The 13,669-nt window shown below is 25.8% G+C and overlaps 1 protein-coding gene across 2 annotated transcripts in view; it reads right to left on the bottom strand.

Annotated features, from left to right (window-relative positions):
- Positions 1-9,822, bottom strand: part of LOC119680460 (sodium-independent sulfate anion transporter) — a 21,186-nt gene extending 11,364 nt beyond the window's left edge. The window contains exons 1-3 of one of the 2 annotated variants that reach the window (XM_038093279.1): positions 9,587-9,822; positions 309-556; positions 3-222 (exon numbers count right to left, since the gene is read on the bottom strand). In XM_038093279.1, coding sequence (XP_037949207.1) covers positions 3-222; positions 309-556; positions 9,587-9,719 — 601 coding nt within the window. In that variant the 5' untranslated portion in view covers positions 9,720-9,822. The remainder of the gene's footprint in view (positions 1-2; positions 223-308; positions 557-9,586) is intronic. The other variant, XM_038093280.1, reaches the window with a different exon arrangement.
- Positions 9,823-13,669: the final 3,847 nt, after the last annotated feature.

Genomic DNA, 13,669 nt, shown 5'->3' with positions numbered 1-13,669 from the left:
AGGACCCGAAACAAAGTCAATTAAAAACCCTAAACCAAAAATACCCATTAGAAGTTCCACAATTCCGCACAATAGACACAGCAATACTGATTTTTGCCATGAACCTTGAGCTGCTTGAAACGTCAGTAGAGCAACAATAGCTGAGGGACCAAAGGGCACGTCTTTACAACTACCAAGAAATATATAAACAAAACAGCCAAGAAATGAGCCATATAAACCATACTGTAGGAAAAAAAAGAAAGAAACATAGAGTTTTTACATCACGAATATTCGCATATATAAAAAAATAAATGTCTTTGGATACTTACTGCTGCTGGTACGCCTGCAATACCGGCATAGGCCAATGCTTGTGGTATAACTGTTAACCCAACTGTTACTCCCGCCACTAAATCACCCACCGCATCATCACTACTGTATTTTGGTAGCCAACGGGTTATCGGTAATCGTTTGTGTAATGTTTTTTTGTTAAAAGTTCGCTCTGTACACCGTTTAAGCCATGATTTAGCACAATCCATTTTGCTGTGAGGGGGTATAATTTTTTTGCCATCTGAAGTTACTGCATCAAATAAAATAAAAATAAATCAAAATAAAATAGTTATACCAATATCAAAATAATGTATTTTAATTTCAAAACAAATTAATTAATTATTTAATTTATTCTCGTATTTAAAAGATTAATTAAAATTTAAAGAGCTACATTAGGTTAGCGGTTAACAATTTACTATGACAACATTTTGAGCTACTAGTCTTTTACAACATCATAGCGTTATCGAAACCAATTGTTATTGGTAGTTTTCAAGGCATTTATCTAAATACTTATATTTGAAGACAGGCATGCATTACGGTGTTTCATCTCCAAAGTATATGGCAAAATGACAACTTGTGGATGGCCACACTGAGGCATGCTAGAACATTCAGTTTAAAAAATATGCCGATATTCAAATGTTCAATTGGTTTCTCTTAATTTTACTGAACAACAAGGATTTTTATAGAAGTATGACTTATATAAACCATAAAAGTTTTGTATTTCTCTCTAAAATTTTCTATGATTATCCATAATTGATAAGTATGCTTGTGCGCTACTAATTTAATTGCGCTGTTCTTTTGGAATAGATGTGAGCAAATATTGTAGGTGTGAATAAAGTGGTTAAGTATATTTAGTCTATCAGGTTGGTCTGATGCTCAAGTTGAGCATCAATCCGATATTCCTAGAATTATCACCGGTACTGAGTACTTCCATTTTACAGTGCTCAGTACCGTAAACCTCCAGTGTGTATCGCACATTTAAGGTTTACATCTGTAAGGAAGTTGGAGCCCACAGCATCGGTTGTCCTGACTAATAGAGGTTGGTTGTACAAGAAACACAAATCTACGCTGGTAAAGTAATATTATCTATTTCCTTTCATTCAATATTGATATAAGTATAATTGGTATGTGATATTGATGATATTGGTATAAGTTTGGCCTTGTTTCTCACCAAACAGTAAGTTTATCCATACATGTGACTTCAATTGGTTCGGTATTTATCGGCACCTTATATTAATATGTATGTTGAGAACATCGTTAAGCCTTAACAGCAGCTAAACACATGAAATAACTCTTGATTTTTTCTGTGACCTTTGAATTAAATATTTATGTATATCATGGTAAATATAAAATTGTAATATCTGATATATGTAATATAAATATCTGAATAAAGAACTAAGTAACTATAACTGTAGTTTATGGTTTTATTTTAATACTTTAATATGCAAATAAATTTGTTGAGTGAATACATCCACAAACAACTTCAAAACCTGGATCAGTAGAGCGTTTGGAAGGCAACTGTTTATTCCGTAGTTGTTCAAACTGTCGTCGATTAAGTCGGTCCTCTACTGCTCTCAATCCCTTTAACGAAACAATAAAAAAGCGAACAGTCAACAGAACAAGAGTTGTGTTCCGTAATCACAATGACAAGTCACATTCATCTATTAATGACTCGGGTCAAATTGTCTAAACTTGGTTGGAAAGTTTTAATGCATCCAGCGTATAGCTCGGAGCTTGCACTGTCTGACTATCATTTGTTTCAATCTTTGCAAGACTTTATTAACGACGAAATTTTGGTCGACAGAAAAACAGCTGAATATCTCTTAGCCAAAAATCATAATAATTTTATGCCGATTTATGAAGCTACCTGAAAAATGCCAAAAGGTCATAACTAATAATTACTAATACCTATATATATATCATCAAAATTGATTAGCAATGAAGACAATTATTTTTCAAAAATATATCAAAAAATAGCGGACACTCATCATCCAATATTTTTATTGAACTTAATTTCACAACACTTATACTTTATAGAAAACGACTATCTTATATACTAAACTATCTCACACTTAACCGATAACTGACGTATTGTTAATTAAAAACTTTTCTTTGAAAACGTGCTAAAACAAGCAGTATCAATTAAGAGGAAAATAGATTCATAACGATTCATTGGTCATTATCTGAAATTTAATACCTAATATACAATGGAAAAAACAGATAATAAAAGTTTTTTTTTCAAATGTACAGATTTGTTATATTTAAAACCACTGAATGATTCATTTGAGAAAAATTTCGTCAATTTGTTTCATTGTTTGTTTATGTCTAAAAAGCGATTAAATAGAAAAGCGCTGGGTAAATTCACCATTTAAATTCGAGTTAAATAAAAAAATAACTTTCAGATAATTTATGCAATACAGACGGAAATATTTTAGATAGATATTGAAATGAGTTTGAGGGGGTGAATATGAAGAATCAAATAACTTTAACTCTGTGAACTGTGAAGATAAACTCCCAATCAGTGCACATCCAATGTGTTATTTGAAAGGAAGGTTTTATAGTTAAGATTGCTTTGAAAAAATGCATTTCCATTAATTTCATTAACTGTAAACATATAACTGGCATTGTAATTACTCTCGTGTAAGTCAGTGAAATACTAAAAACCGTTTCGCTTCACCGATACACACTTTATTGTTTACAATTTGTTCAGAACTAAGCAATAAAATTGTATCTATCATTTGCGTTTGTAGTATTTCGTGTTTCAATGAAAATTGGCGTTTTAGCATTTAAGGAAATGTGCAATCAAATCGGTGTTGACTTCAGTTAATACTTTGTTTAAAATTTAATATATCAATTTAATTAAAATAAAAAGAACCACATAAACAAATAACCCTTGAACTATTTTCGTAAGCGTAGTAGGTATAACACTAAAGTGAAACAACGAATTTTAATGAGTAGTCCATAACCCTTCAGGCAAGGTAATTAAATTATTGTGATGTGAATGTTTAGAGCTTATAAATATATTTAAGTATTTATTCAGAAAGGTTTTTCACAAACAATAACACATAAATTTAAAAAACAACCATTTATAATAATTAAGTAGGTGTATACAATTATAGCTGTGGTTTATGCGTTATTATTTATAAATAAATCAATGAAATTTAAATCAAAAATCTGGCGAAAGATCGTTTGAAAGATCTTTCGTATTTTGGCAGCTGTCTTATGCAAGACTGTAAACTTTTTACGGTACTTGACAGACCAAATGAAAGACCACTATTCAAAAATGAAAATCTCAATGATAAGAACAAGAAGCTGTTATATAATCAAATAATTCGTCTGTCACTTCTATATAGATGTGTAGTGTTTGGCAATGCCTCAAACACTACTATTCGCACATGAGCACATTTACTCTCTATTAACTGCGAGGTGTCTTCATAACAAGGTTTTTGAACAGGGTTGCATTTGTAATTTCAAGAAAATGTTTAAAATTTCTTTGTGTTGACATTTAAGTGGAGCAAAGAAAAGAAAAGTGCAAAACGAACGAGAAGAAACATTAAAGAAATTAAAGTATGTGTGTAAAGTTTCATTCGAAGAGTTCAAAAGCTGAGAGAGTAGTTTGAACTGAAAAAATTACATATACTGATATATGGTATTTTCGACATTTCCTTTAATGCGTTACGAAAATCTTGACAAGTCTAATATACCCTTTTTACGCTTTTTCGTGTAGAGGTTATAAAAAGATGTTAGTTGGTTCGAATTTGCTTATGGGCCTAAAAAATACCTTCCGGAGAAGCCTGTGATCGTTCTCAGATTTGTTAACGCGGCGTTTTCAATTAAATTTTAGAATATTATGACTTTTATTTCAAAGCTCCCTTGAAATATATTTTATTCCATTTTAGACCAAATTATTATGTTCAACCTATTTGAGCCAGTGCACTTGAGCACTTTTACTCTTTCTTAACTCGACGTATTTTCCAAGCCTCTCTTTACGCCTTGACTGGATTATTGTTTGTCACTTGATCAGACTAAGCAATAATTGACCTCAGATCTGCATACCTCCCCGAGGAGCCTGTAACCATTCTGAGACCAAATGTGTTAATAAATTTAGTAACCTGTATAAAAATAGGATCTGCCAATTGAAATTTTGGTATTATATTTATAGTGATATCTTGAAAAAAGTATTGACTACATTCAATGTTTAGAATTTTTTATTGTTAAATTGAAGTATGTGTTTCATCCAAATAAATTTTACATTTTTCTAATTTCCATGGTAAACTGAAACCATTTTCAAGAGTTTAGCAGTTTGATCTCCAGTCATGATATATGCATTAGTATGTTTTCGATTTTTGTTTTTAGATTTTAAAAAATTGCCTTTCAATTACGGTTACTTATAATTAGCTACCAACGATTGAACAATATTTTGCACATTGATTATTATCTCTCATTTCATCAATCTTTCTACAATATAAGTAAACTTTCCATCGTGACATCAGTATATGCTCTTAATGTTCGGCTCGGAGTACATTAGCGATAAACACTCGGTCTATTGCTTCAGTGGTTCAGTGGTAAAAACTTTCAATAATTAAAGTTTATATATTTAATTATATTATTTAATAGTTTTAAATAAATAACTATTAGTTAAATAAATAATTAGGATGAAATATGTAATAGTCATTAATATGAAAATCTTGTAAATGTGATTTCGGCGTGACGTGATGAGTTCACGATACCGTGAAACTACTATATGTTATTTTAGAAAATATAAAGTAATTTTTTTTGTTGTAATATATTTAGGAGAATTAAGTTTTTTTATTTATTAACTTGTTTTCAATTTATACATTTTTTATATTGTAATAATGTCATGCCTATATAAAGTAATTTAAACCAATGTATTATTAATCTACTTTATAAATCTTACAGGTCTCTCCGACACTTACTGTTTCTAATTATACTACAACAAAATATAAACACAAATTGAGTAGCAAAATGCGATTACATGACCCTAAGAAAATATAGACATTTATAATGCCGTTTAGAATTATGAAAATTATTAACTAGTCCTGCTTTGAAAAATCATCGAAGACTATCAGAAACTGATATAGGAAATCTTAAAAAGTTGTTAAAAAACAAAAAATTGACTAAGGACGCTCTTAAAGCAAGAAAGAATAGACTTTTACAGAAATATTATAGAAAAACAAAAGGGATACTAAGACTGGGGACATCTTAAAATAAGAACGAATTCATGACAGTCTATGTAATATCTGTCACTGAATCACACTATATTTACTAATTAACTATAATATATTATTTACAATCCCTATAATGAAATTAGGTGTTTAAACAAAATATATAAGACAGAGCAAAATTACTAATAAGTAATCTATTTAAACATATATAATTATAAATTTATAGTATTAGGTCACATCATCATAGATAATATACATATATATTTACTTTGAGTTTTATAAAAGTCTTTTTCTATTAATTTTTTTTTTTAATTAAATTGTCAAAAATTCAATTTTTTCATCATTAATTTGTATCTCTGCCTTCAGCGTTGGCCTTCTTCTTGCAGCTACGAGTATCTCAACATAAGGAGACACAATGTTATTTTACTATATAATTCTTTTATGAATAAAATTTCATTCAATTTCAAACTTTAGCTAAGTCATAAGTATGTCAATAATGATGAGAATATCAATAAATGTCACATAAATACCAATAAGACCCTAACTTCATTTCACACGCATTTAATTGGCATTTAATCGATGGTAATTAGAATTTTTTATCGCTGAAACAAATTTTGTATCTCAAGCGATAAATGGGAATTTCAAAGCATTTTAATTAATTTATTCCAGATACTGCTTCGCTAATTTTTGTTTATCGGATAATTAATAAATTGAATTGTTAATTTTTTATTATCTTGACATTTGATTTGCTCACATATGAAATTTAAGATCTATTGATATGGTATAATCGTAATTATTACAGAGAAACCGCAAAAAGGCATAAAAATTGTCAATAATGAATAACGATTTTTGGCACACTTTCGCGTGCTGTTTCAATATTTGTTGAATTTTAATGAATTTGTTTGCGGAATTACTTAACACGTTCATATAAAAAAACACACGTTTAAATATAATAAATTAAATGGTTTTTAAAAATAAACAAAATTGTAAATAAATTTGTATTTCGGACGTAAAAATTGCATAGAATATTATGTTTTATAAAATTTCTCATTCATATATATGAAAAATTATATATATATTATTATTAATAATATAAATATCGCATAATTATTAGTTAAAATAAATACACTCGTATATATCGGTACCAATTCTTTAAATAGGAGTCATATGGTATTTTCATTATTCCGTGTATTTTTAACTAATATAAGTTCTACAATTACACTTATGACCAACGATAAAGTCATATGTGATTCAAGTTCTCAAAACGAAGAAATAAGACCTAGAAAGGAGAACCAGAAACTAGAATAATGAATAGTGCAGACACCAAGAAAATACGGAGAAAATGATGGTCTGGACGCAGATTGAAAATCACAAGAACGTGGCTTGGAACGTCAACACAGAAGAGAACCTTCTTGAAGTAATGCGAAAGCGATTCCGAGGGGTAAAAAGTCTCGCCGAAGAGGGGATGTTTTAGTCCGTATAATACATTATACACCATTTCGACGACGGTCGATTTAACGGTGCATAAAGCATTTCACCTCCGCACTACACAAAAACAAAAAAAGCTACACTTGTGACTGCTTATGTGGTTAGAAGACAACAAAATATTCCATAAAATTACTTTAATGGTAGCAATAGTAAATGAAAAGTTATTTTTTTTTTACTTAAAACTATACTCCTAGATGACGTAGCTGTTTATTTATTTAGTTTCAATCAATATCTTCTTTAAGTCTAAAAACAAGTAGATTTTTATCTAGAATAATAATCGCTTAATAATCTAATTTGAATAATTAAGAAAAATTGAATTTTATACAAAAAAATTATATAAACATTTATTTTTAATAAATTAATAATTAAATAAATATGTGATATACACAAAAAATAATATTGACACCAATCTCCCCATACAATTTCTTTTACTTATTAGATCAAAAAATTTTGCCTAAACATACTGAATATTCCCAGCAACAATTCTATTTGTTTTTATGAATCTTTCAATGGAATATCACAGCAACAGTGTTACCAATATATTACACAAAAAGTGAAAAAATGCAAAACAGAGCAAAATTTGAATTATAGTACCCTTACTTAATTCTTAATAGCTCCTTTATTTGTCTCCGTTATTTTATTTGTTAGCACTTTATAATAATAAAAAGAAACCTGACAGTATTCCACGATTTCTGTTTTGCATAGCGATAGAATGACTTTTTGGTTCATACTTTGGGCCAAAAAAATTAATTTTCTGATATAAGTTTGGTATAACATTAAAACTAGTGAATCGATAGAACCAATTATTTAAGAATCATTTACTTTTAATTTAATTTTATTTAGTCTTGTTAGACGCAATCCTTAGTTTGTAACTTGAGATATGGTGCAACATGTAAAGTTGTGTCGGTAAAAAAATGGACCCAGAAATGGGTTCAAACTTTTATATTTAAATAATTTTAATTAGTATTCATGTATACTATTAACTTTTTTCTGTTAATTCGAGAGATATGAAAATAAAAATTTGAATGCGGACAATTTGTCTTATTATCCAAAGTATTTATACTTCACTAAAAATATCACAAAGAAAAAAATTTAAAGGAGAATTCTCGTAGATTTATAAATTTTAATTTCTTTATTATTTTTTATTTTAATTGTAAATAATAACGCCGATAATTAAGTTATAATTAAATCAATATTTTGTGACACGTTCCACATTTGCAATTGTACAGAAAAAAGGAAACAAAAAACAAAATTGTAAAAACAAACTTTGAAGGGACCTGCTTTTAGAAGTGACCTACCTACTAATGATAGATAATCCAAGAAACATCTGAACACTGTACTATGAATTCAGTGGCGTAACTACAGGGAAGCAACTGGAAGCAACGCTTTCGGGCCCCCGAATTTAGGGGGCCCCACTGTAAATGTTTGTAAACGTTTTTTGTTGTTATAACTTCATATTGCATTTTATAAAAGATACGTAAATTTTAAATTTAAAGTACATAATATGTATGTACTTCAAATAAAATATTAAATCTATTTATAAAATAAAAAAGTTTTTCTAAGAAAAGTATGTGTCTTAATCGAGAGTTTATATGGAAGCTATATCTAGATTTAAACCCATTTGAAAATAATTTTGTACGTTGTCTTTTGCAAATATCAGTACTGTATACACCAAATTCTATTTAAATACCTTTATTAAAAACGGAGAAACCTCATATCCGATTGTTAAGTTTATATCACAGCTACAAGAAATAGACGTCCAATTTCAATCAAATCAAATGGTGAACAGGGTCGGCTAAAAGTGTGTGTGTAAAGTTTTATTCGAAGAGTTCAAAAGCTGAGAGAGTAGTTTGAACTGATACTGTACTGATATATACTTAATGGTATTTCCGACGTTTCCTTTAATACGTTATGAAAATCTTGACAAACCTTATATACCCTTTTCACATTTTTCGTGTAAAGAGTATAAAAAGAGGGGCCCCTTAGTATGTTGATAGGGGCCCTTTAGTTAGAATTTGCTTACAGGCCTAAAAAATGTAGTTACGCCACTGTACGAATTACATATATCCTTAATAAAATTATGAAGGTTTAGATGAAATTAACAAGTATATAGTGTATTCATATTTAGTTGTAACTAAAGACGTAATAGCAGCCAGAGATAAAATAATTCTGTAATGAGTAAAATAAAATAGCAATAATATTTAACTTTATAGTAAAACTAAATTCAAATGGCTATATTTTCAGCTTGTAATTATTTAGGAACAAATTTAATATATAATTTTAACGTCTTACAATTCAAACACTTGGGTATTCAATACTAATAAATTATTATCTAATAAAGTCTTTTTTAAATATAAGTTTTAAATATTACCTTATATCTAAAATTATACTATAAAAAGATTGTGTGTGTGTGTGTTTATAATTGAACGATTTCATGGGAATTAATTAACAGACTTTAAGGTTTTGGGAGTTATACTATTATTCAACATAAATTTAATTTTAATAGCTTGCAAATCATATCAGTTTTATGAATTTATTTACAACAAAGTATCTAAGCGTGTAACATTTCTAGTTTAATAAATACAGTAATCAAAAGTTGTACTTACATATAAATTCACTTGATCCTTGCGAACCAACGCTGCCTCCATTTTGTTCGGTAAGATTAGTATTTATGCTAATTGAGGAACATTTAAAACCATCATTAAAGTAGACATGATCCGACGCCGGAGTCGTTTTCATTGTATAGTTTATTTTTATTATTTAATTTGTTGGGAGTTAAATATTTAATTTACTTTGTTGAATGTTTTTGAGTATATATTATAAAATCTTTACACTTGTTTTTCTGAAATAAAAATAAATATAAAACAAAAATTAATATTTATTAAAATATATAAAGATATAATTATAATATTTTATTTTTATATATTTTTTAACTAGAATCTTTAATTTAATTTGTAGTAGTTTTGAATAGTATATTAGTAATATGGTGCAAATAATGTACTTTATGAAAAATATTAATATTATAAATTATTAATTTTAATAATATTAATTTATTTTATTAATTTTAATTTTATATATTAAAATATTATTAAATATATATTTTAATTTATTATTTTTGTCTTAATGTTAAAAAGATAATTAAAGTTTTATTATAAAATAATTTGCACAAATCAATAAATTTTATTTTATTATAATTATAATTTTATATCATTATTTATCTCATTACATATATTTATCCTACCATATTAACATAATTTTTTTTAATTTAATTACTTTGTATTTATTTTAATAGAACTATGAAACTATTTAATATACTGGAATTATTTCCTTTCATTGAAGTGTTTTGAATTTGCATTTGATTATTATTATAATTATTGTATTAATTTTTATTTAACATTATTAAGTATTATAAATGATGATTTACTTTAATATTTATGAAAAAAAAAATTATCGAAATAAAAATATAATAATCAAATAATAACTAAAAATAATTAATGATCCAACTTATAATCCAATTATATTCCAATTAAATAACTATTTACAAATATTAGAAATTTAAAAATATAAAAAAAATTTAAAATAATATAAAATAAAATAATTATTATTATAGAATTTGAATGAAAATCAAATAAAAATAAAAAACTTTTTTTATATATTACATATAATAAATTGATTTCTTTAGTAATGCCAGTCCAAATGTAATGCAAAAAATATATAACTTACATTATTTTAATTTAAATCAAAATTCTTTCAACTATTTCTAAAATCACCTTTCTTCCACTATTTATTTTGGTATTTTTATTTTTTAACTATTTCTTCTGAACTTCATCGAGGTAAGTTGTGCATTGAATTTAAATAATTTATTGTACGAATCAGAAGTTTTTAACTATAGTTTGAAAAATATTTTTATCTTTATTTCTTATAAATCATAGTCGACTTTTTAGGTTAATTAATTTTTTATGGTTCGAAACGGTCATTAATTTTTTCATAATTTTTTCAGTACCTAGAAAATATATGATTCTGATTCTATTCATTTCGTGTACAATTCTCAGATATACAATATACATAGTTATACATATATATTTATATATATAAATATATATATGTATATTTTTATTTTTAAAGTGCTAATTTTTAACTTAATTTTTTAACTTACAAGGTAATTAAAAATTTATTATATTATTCATAATAAATTTTTGCTAAAACTAATAAAATTTATATGACTTATATGACAAGTTCTTAAAATTTTTTTCTAAAAAAACTGTAAGACTGAATTTAACTATATAAGATTTTTAACAACATCCGTTCTTAATTAATGAAAATGTAAATTATAAAATATCTAATAAAAATGATTATACCATAAAAATAAGATTAAGAGGTTTTTAAGAAAATATTATCCACGGGTTTATAATTAAGGAATCAGAATGAAAATAATTCAATTTATTTATCATTTTAATGAAGTTTTATTAAGAATGAACCTATTAAAAAATCAAATAATTTGTTATTTTTTATTGTGAAAAGAATATGAGAAATAATATTTTATTAACCGGATGTGGTAAATTTTATTAATTTCAATATTTTTTGCAATTACCAATGTGTAAATAAAAACTTTTTCTTTTAATATTTTGTAACTTATTTTAGAACTAAACTTATTAAATTTTTATTTTGTCAGTTTACACATCTTTATACATCTGAAACTATTAAAAAAATTCTTTTTTTTTTTGTAAAACTGAATAAAAAAATTTTTTTTTTTTAATTTAAAGTACTCCTTAATTCTTTACTTTGGATGATATATATGAATTTGTATATTATTTTAAAAATATCAATTGAAAATACAATATAATTCAACCTTGAAAATAGTTTTATTTTATTACACGTTTATCAAGTTATACACTATCAGACACGTGGTCTTGTGTACTTAAGGGCTCACGTGGCTCCAAAGTTCAATATATTTAATGTTTCTATAAATTATAGTAATTCAAGCTTCTTAGATAAATCATTTATAGGAATTTTAAATTTTAAAACTAAAAGTTTGTCCTAGCATAAGTTTACTTAATGTTCTATGACCACAAATACTGCAAAATAATTGTTTTTTTTGTGTATTGGACTCTGGAATATCTAAAAAGTGTGATTAGAAGTCTGGTAAAAGAACTATAAGAAACTCTTACATATATTGTCATACAATTTTTTTTTAAATTCATTTAAAAACTTTAACGGTCATAAAAATATTTATCGAAGTAATACATTTTTATCCATTAATAATACAAAAAATTATAAATAAATTTTTCTTACTTCATACTTAGTATTTTAAAAATTAACAAAATATTTATACATTTAAATGGTGAACTTTATGGTATATGTGCAGTAGTTTTAGTGCAAGAGATTCAGGAGAACATCAGAATCTCGCTAACAGTGTGGTATCATTCACTATCATGTTAAACGTATCAGAGACTTAAAAGGTATCCATATCTGTATCTACACTGATAATTAATAAGTGTTATTTTCGGGAAAGTAACACTTATTATTAAGAAATAGAGGTAGACTAAGAAGTATTTCTTAACGGATTGCCATGATTTGATGCAGCACTGATAAGTAAAAAACAAGGTAGTGATTTGCTAGGTATTAAGCACGCAGGAATAATGGTAATGAGTCCGCAAACAATTTTGAAAGAATGAATTAGTTATTTATATATGTAGATTGGATTCTTATTGTAGAATGAGTCATTTGCTGACTTTAATGTTTTTATCACCGTTGCAGTTAATTTCTACTCTATTTCATGCTATATATAAATGCATTTTTTTTATATTTATTTATAATGTAAACAGGTATAAAAATAAGCAGCGATCTTAGTCACTTAATTCATTTATACATTTTTTCTTTATATTTACTTTATAAAGGATAATAAAGAATGATTTATAATAAATTACAGTATTATACATAAAATAAAAAATCATAAAGAAATAGAATTAAGTTAATAATATTAATAAATACTAACAAAAAATACTTATTAACATTGTAGCTATGAATTTCTTTTATTCGCATTTATTTTAAAACAAAATTAGATAAATATAAAAATTAAACTAATGAAATTTTGTTACATACAATAAAAAGACAATCGTAGAAATTTATTTTAAAATTCCAACAAAATAGTAAAATATTTAAAACGTGTTGAAATGCATTTTTACTACAAAATATGAAACATTGAATTATTGTCGTATAGTGTAAGTAATGGATTGTTATCTGACAATGTGTGATTGACGTAGTATGAAGTAATAAAGTGAAGTGAAATAATATTAAGTAAACAAATTAAATATAAAATTAACTAAAAATTAATTTTTTAATAGTGAAATAGTAAAATGTTTCATTGTAATTTTGTGAGGTGCTCTTAATAGTTACAAAGTAAAAATAAAAGTTATAAAATCTTGCATTGCTTGATTAAAATTTTAATGTATTACTATTAAATTTTATAACCGTCTCAACTGCTGTTACTAAATTGAAATCAGGAAGATATTTGTAGCAAATAAAGTATCTAAGAATTGATAATGAAAAACACTTCTGAACTTCAATAAGTAAGAAAACATACTTAAGGTTAGATTATAAGAGCATAACAGTTATTACTATAAATTGTAAATGTTAATAAATATAAATGTTAATAAAATATGTTAATTTCTAAATATTTATGGCACAGT

The sequence above is a fragment of the Teleopsis dalmanni genome, chromosome 2 (genome assembly GCF_002237135.1).
Source record: "Teleopsis dalmanni isolate 2A chromosome 2, ASM223713v2, whole genome shotgun sequence".
Classification (NCBI taxonomy): domain Eukaryota; kingdom Metazoa; phylum Arthropoda; class Insecta; order Diptera; family Diopsidae; genus Teleopsis; species Teleopsis dalmanni.
This window is presented reverse-complemented; position numbering and strand designations above follow the sequence as displayed.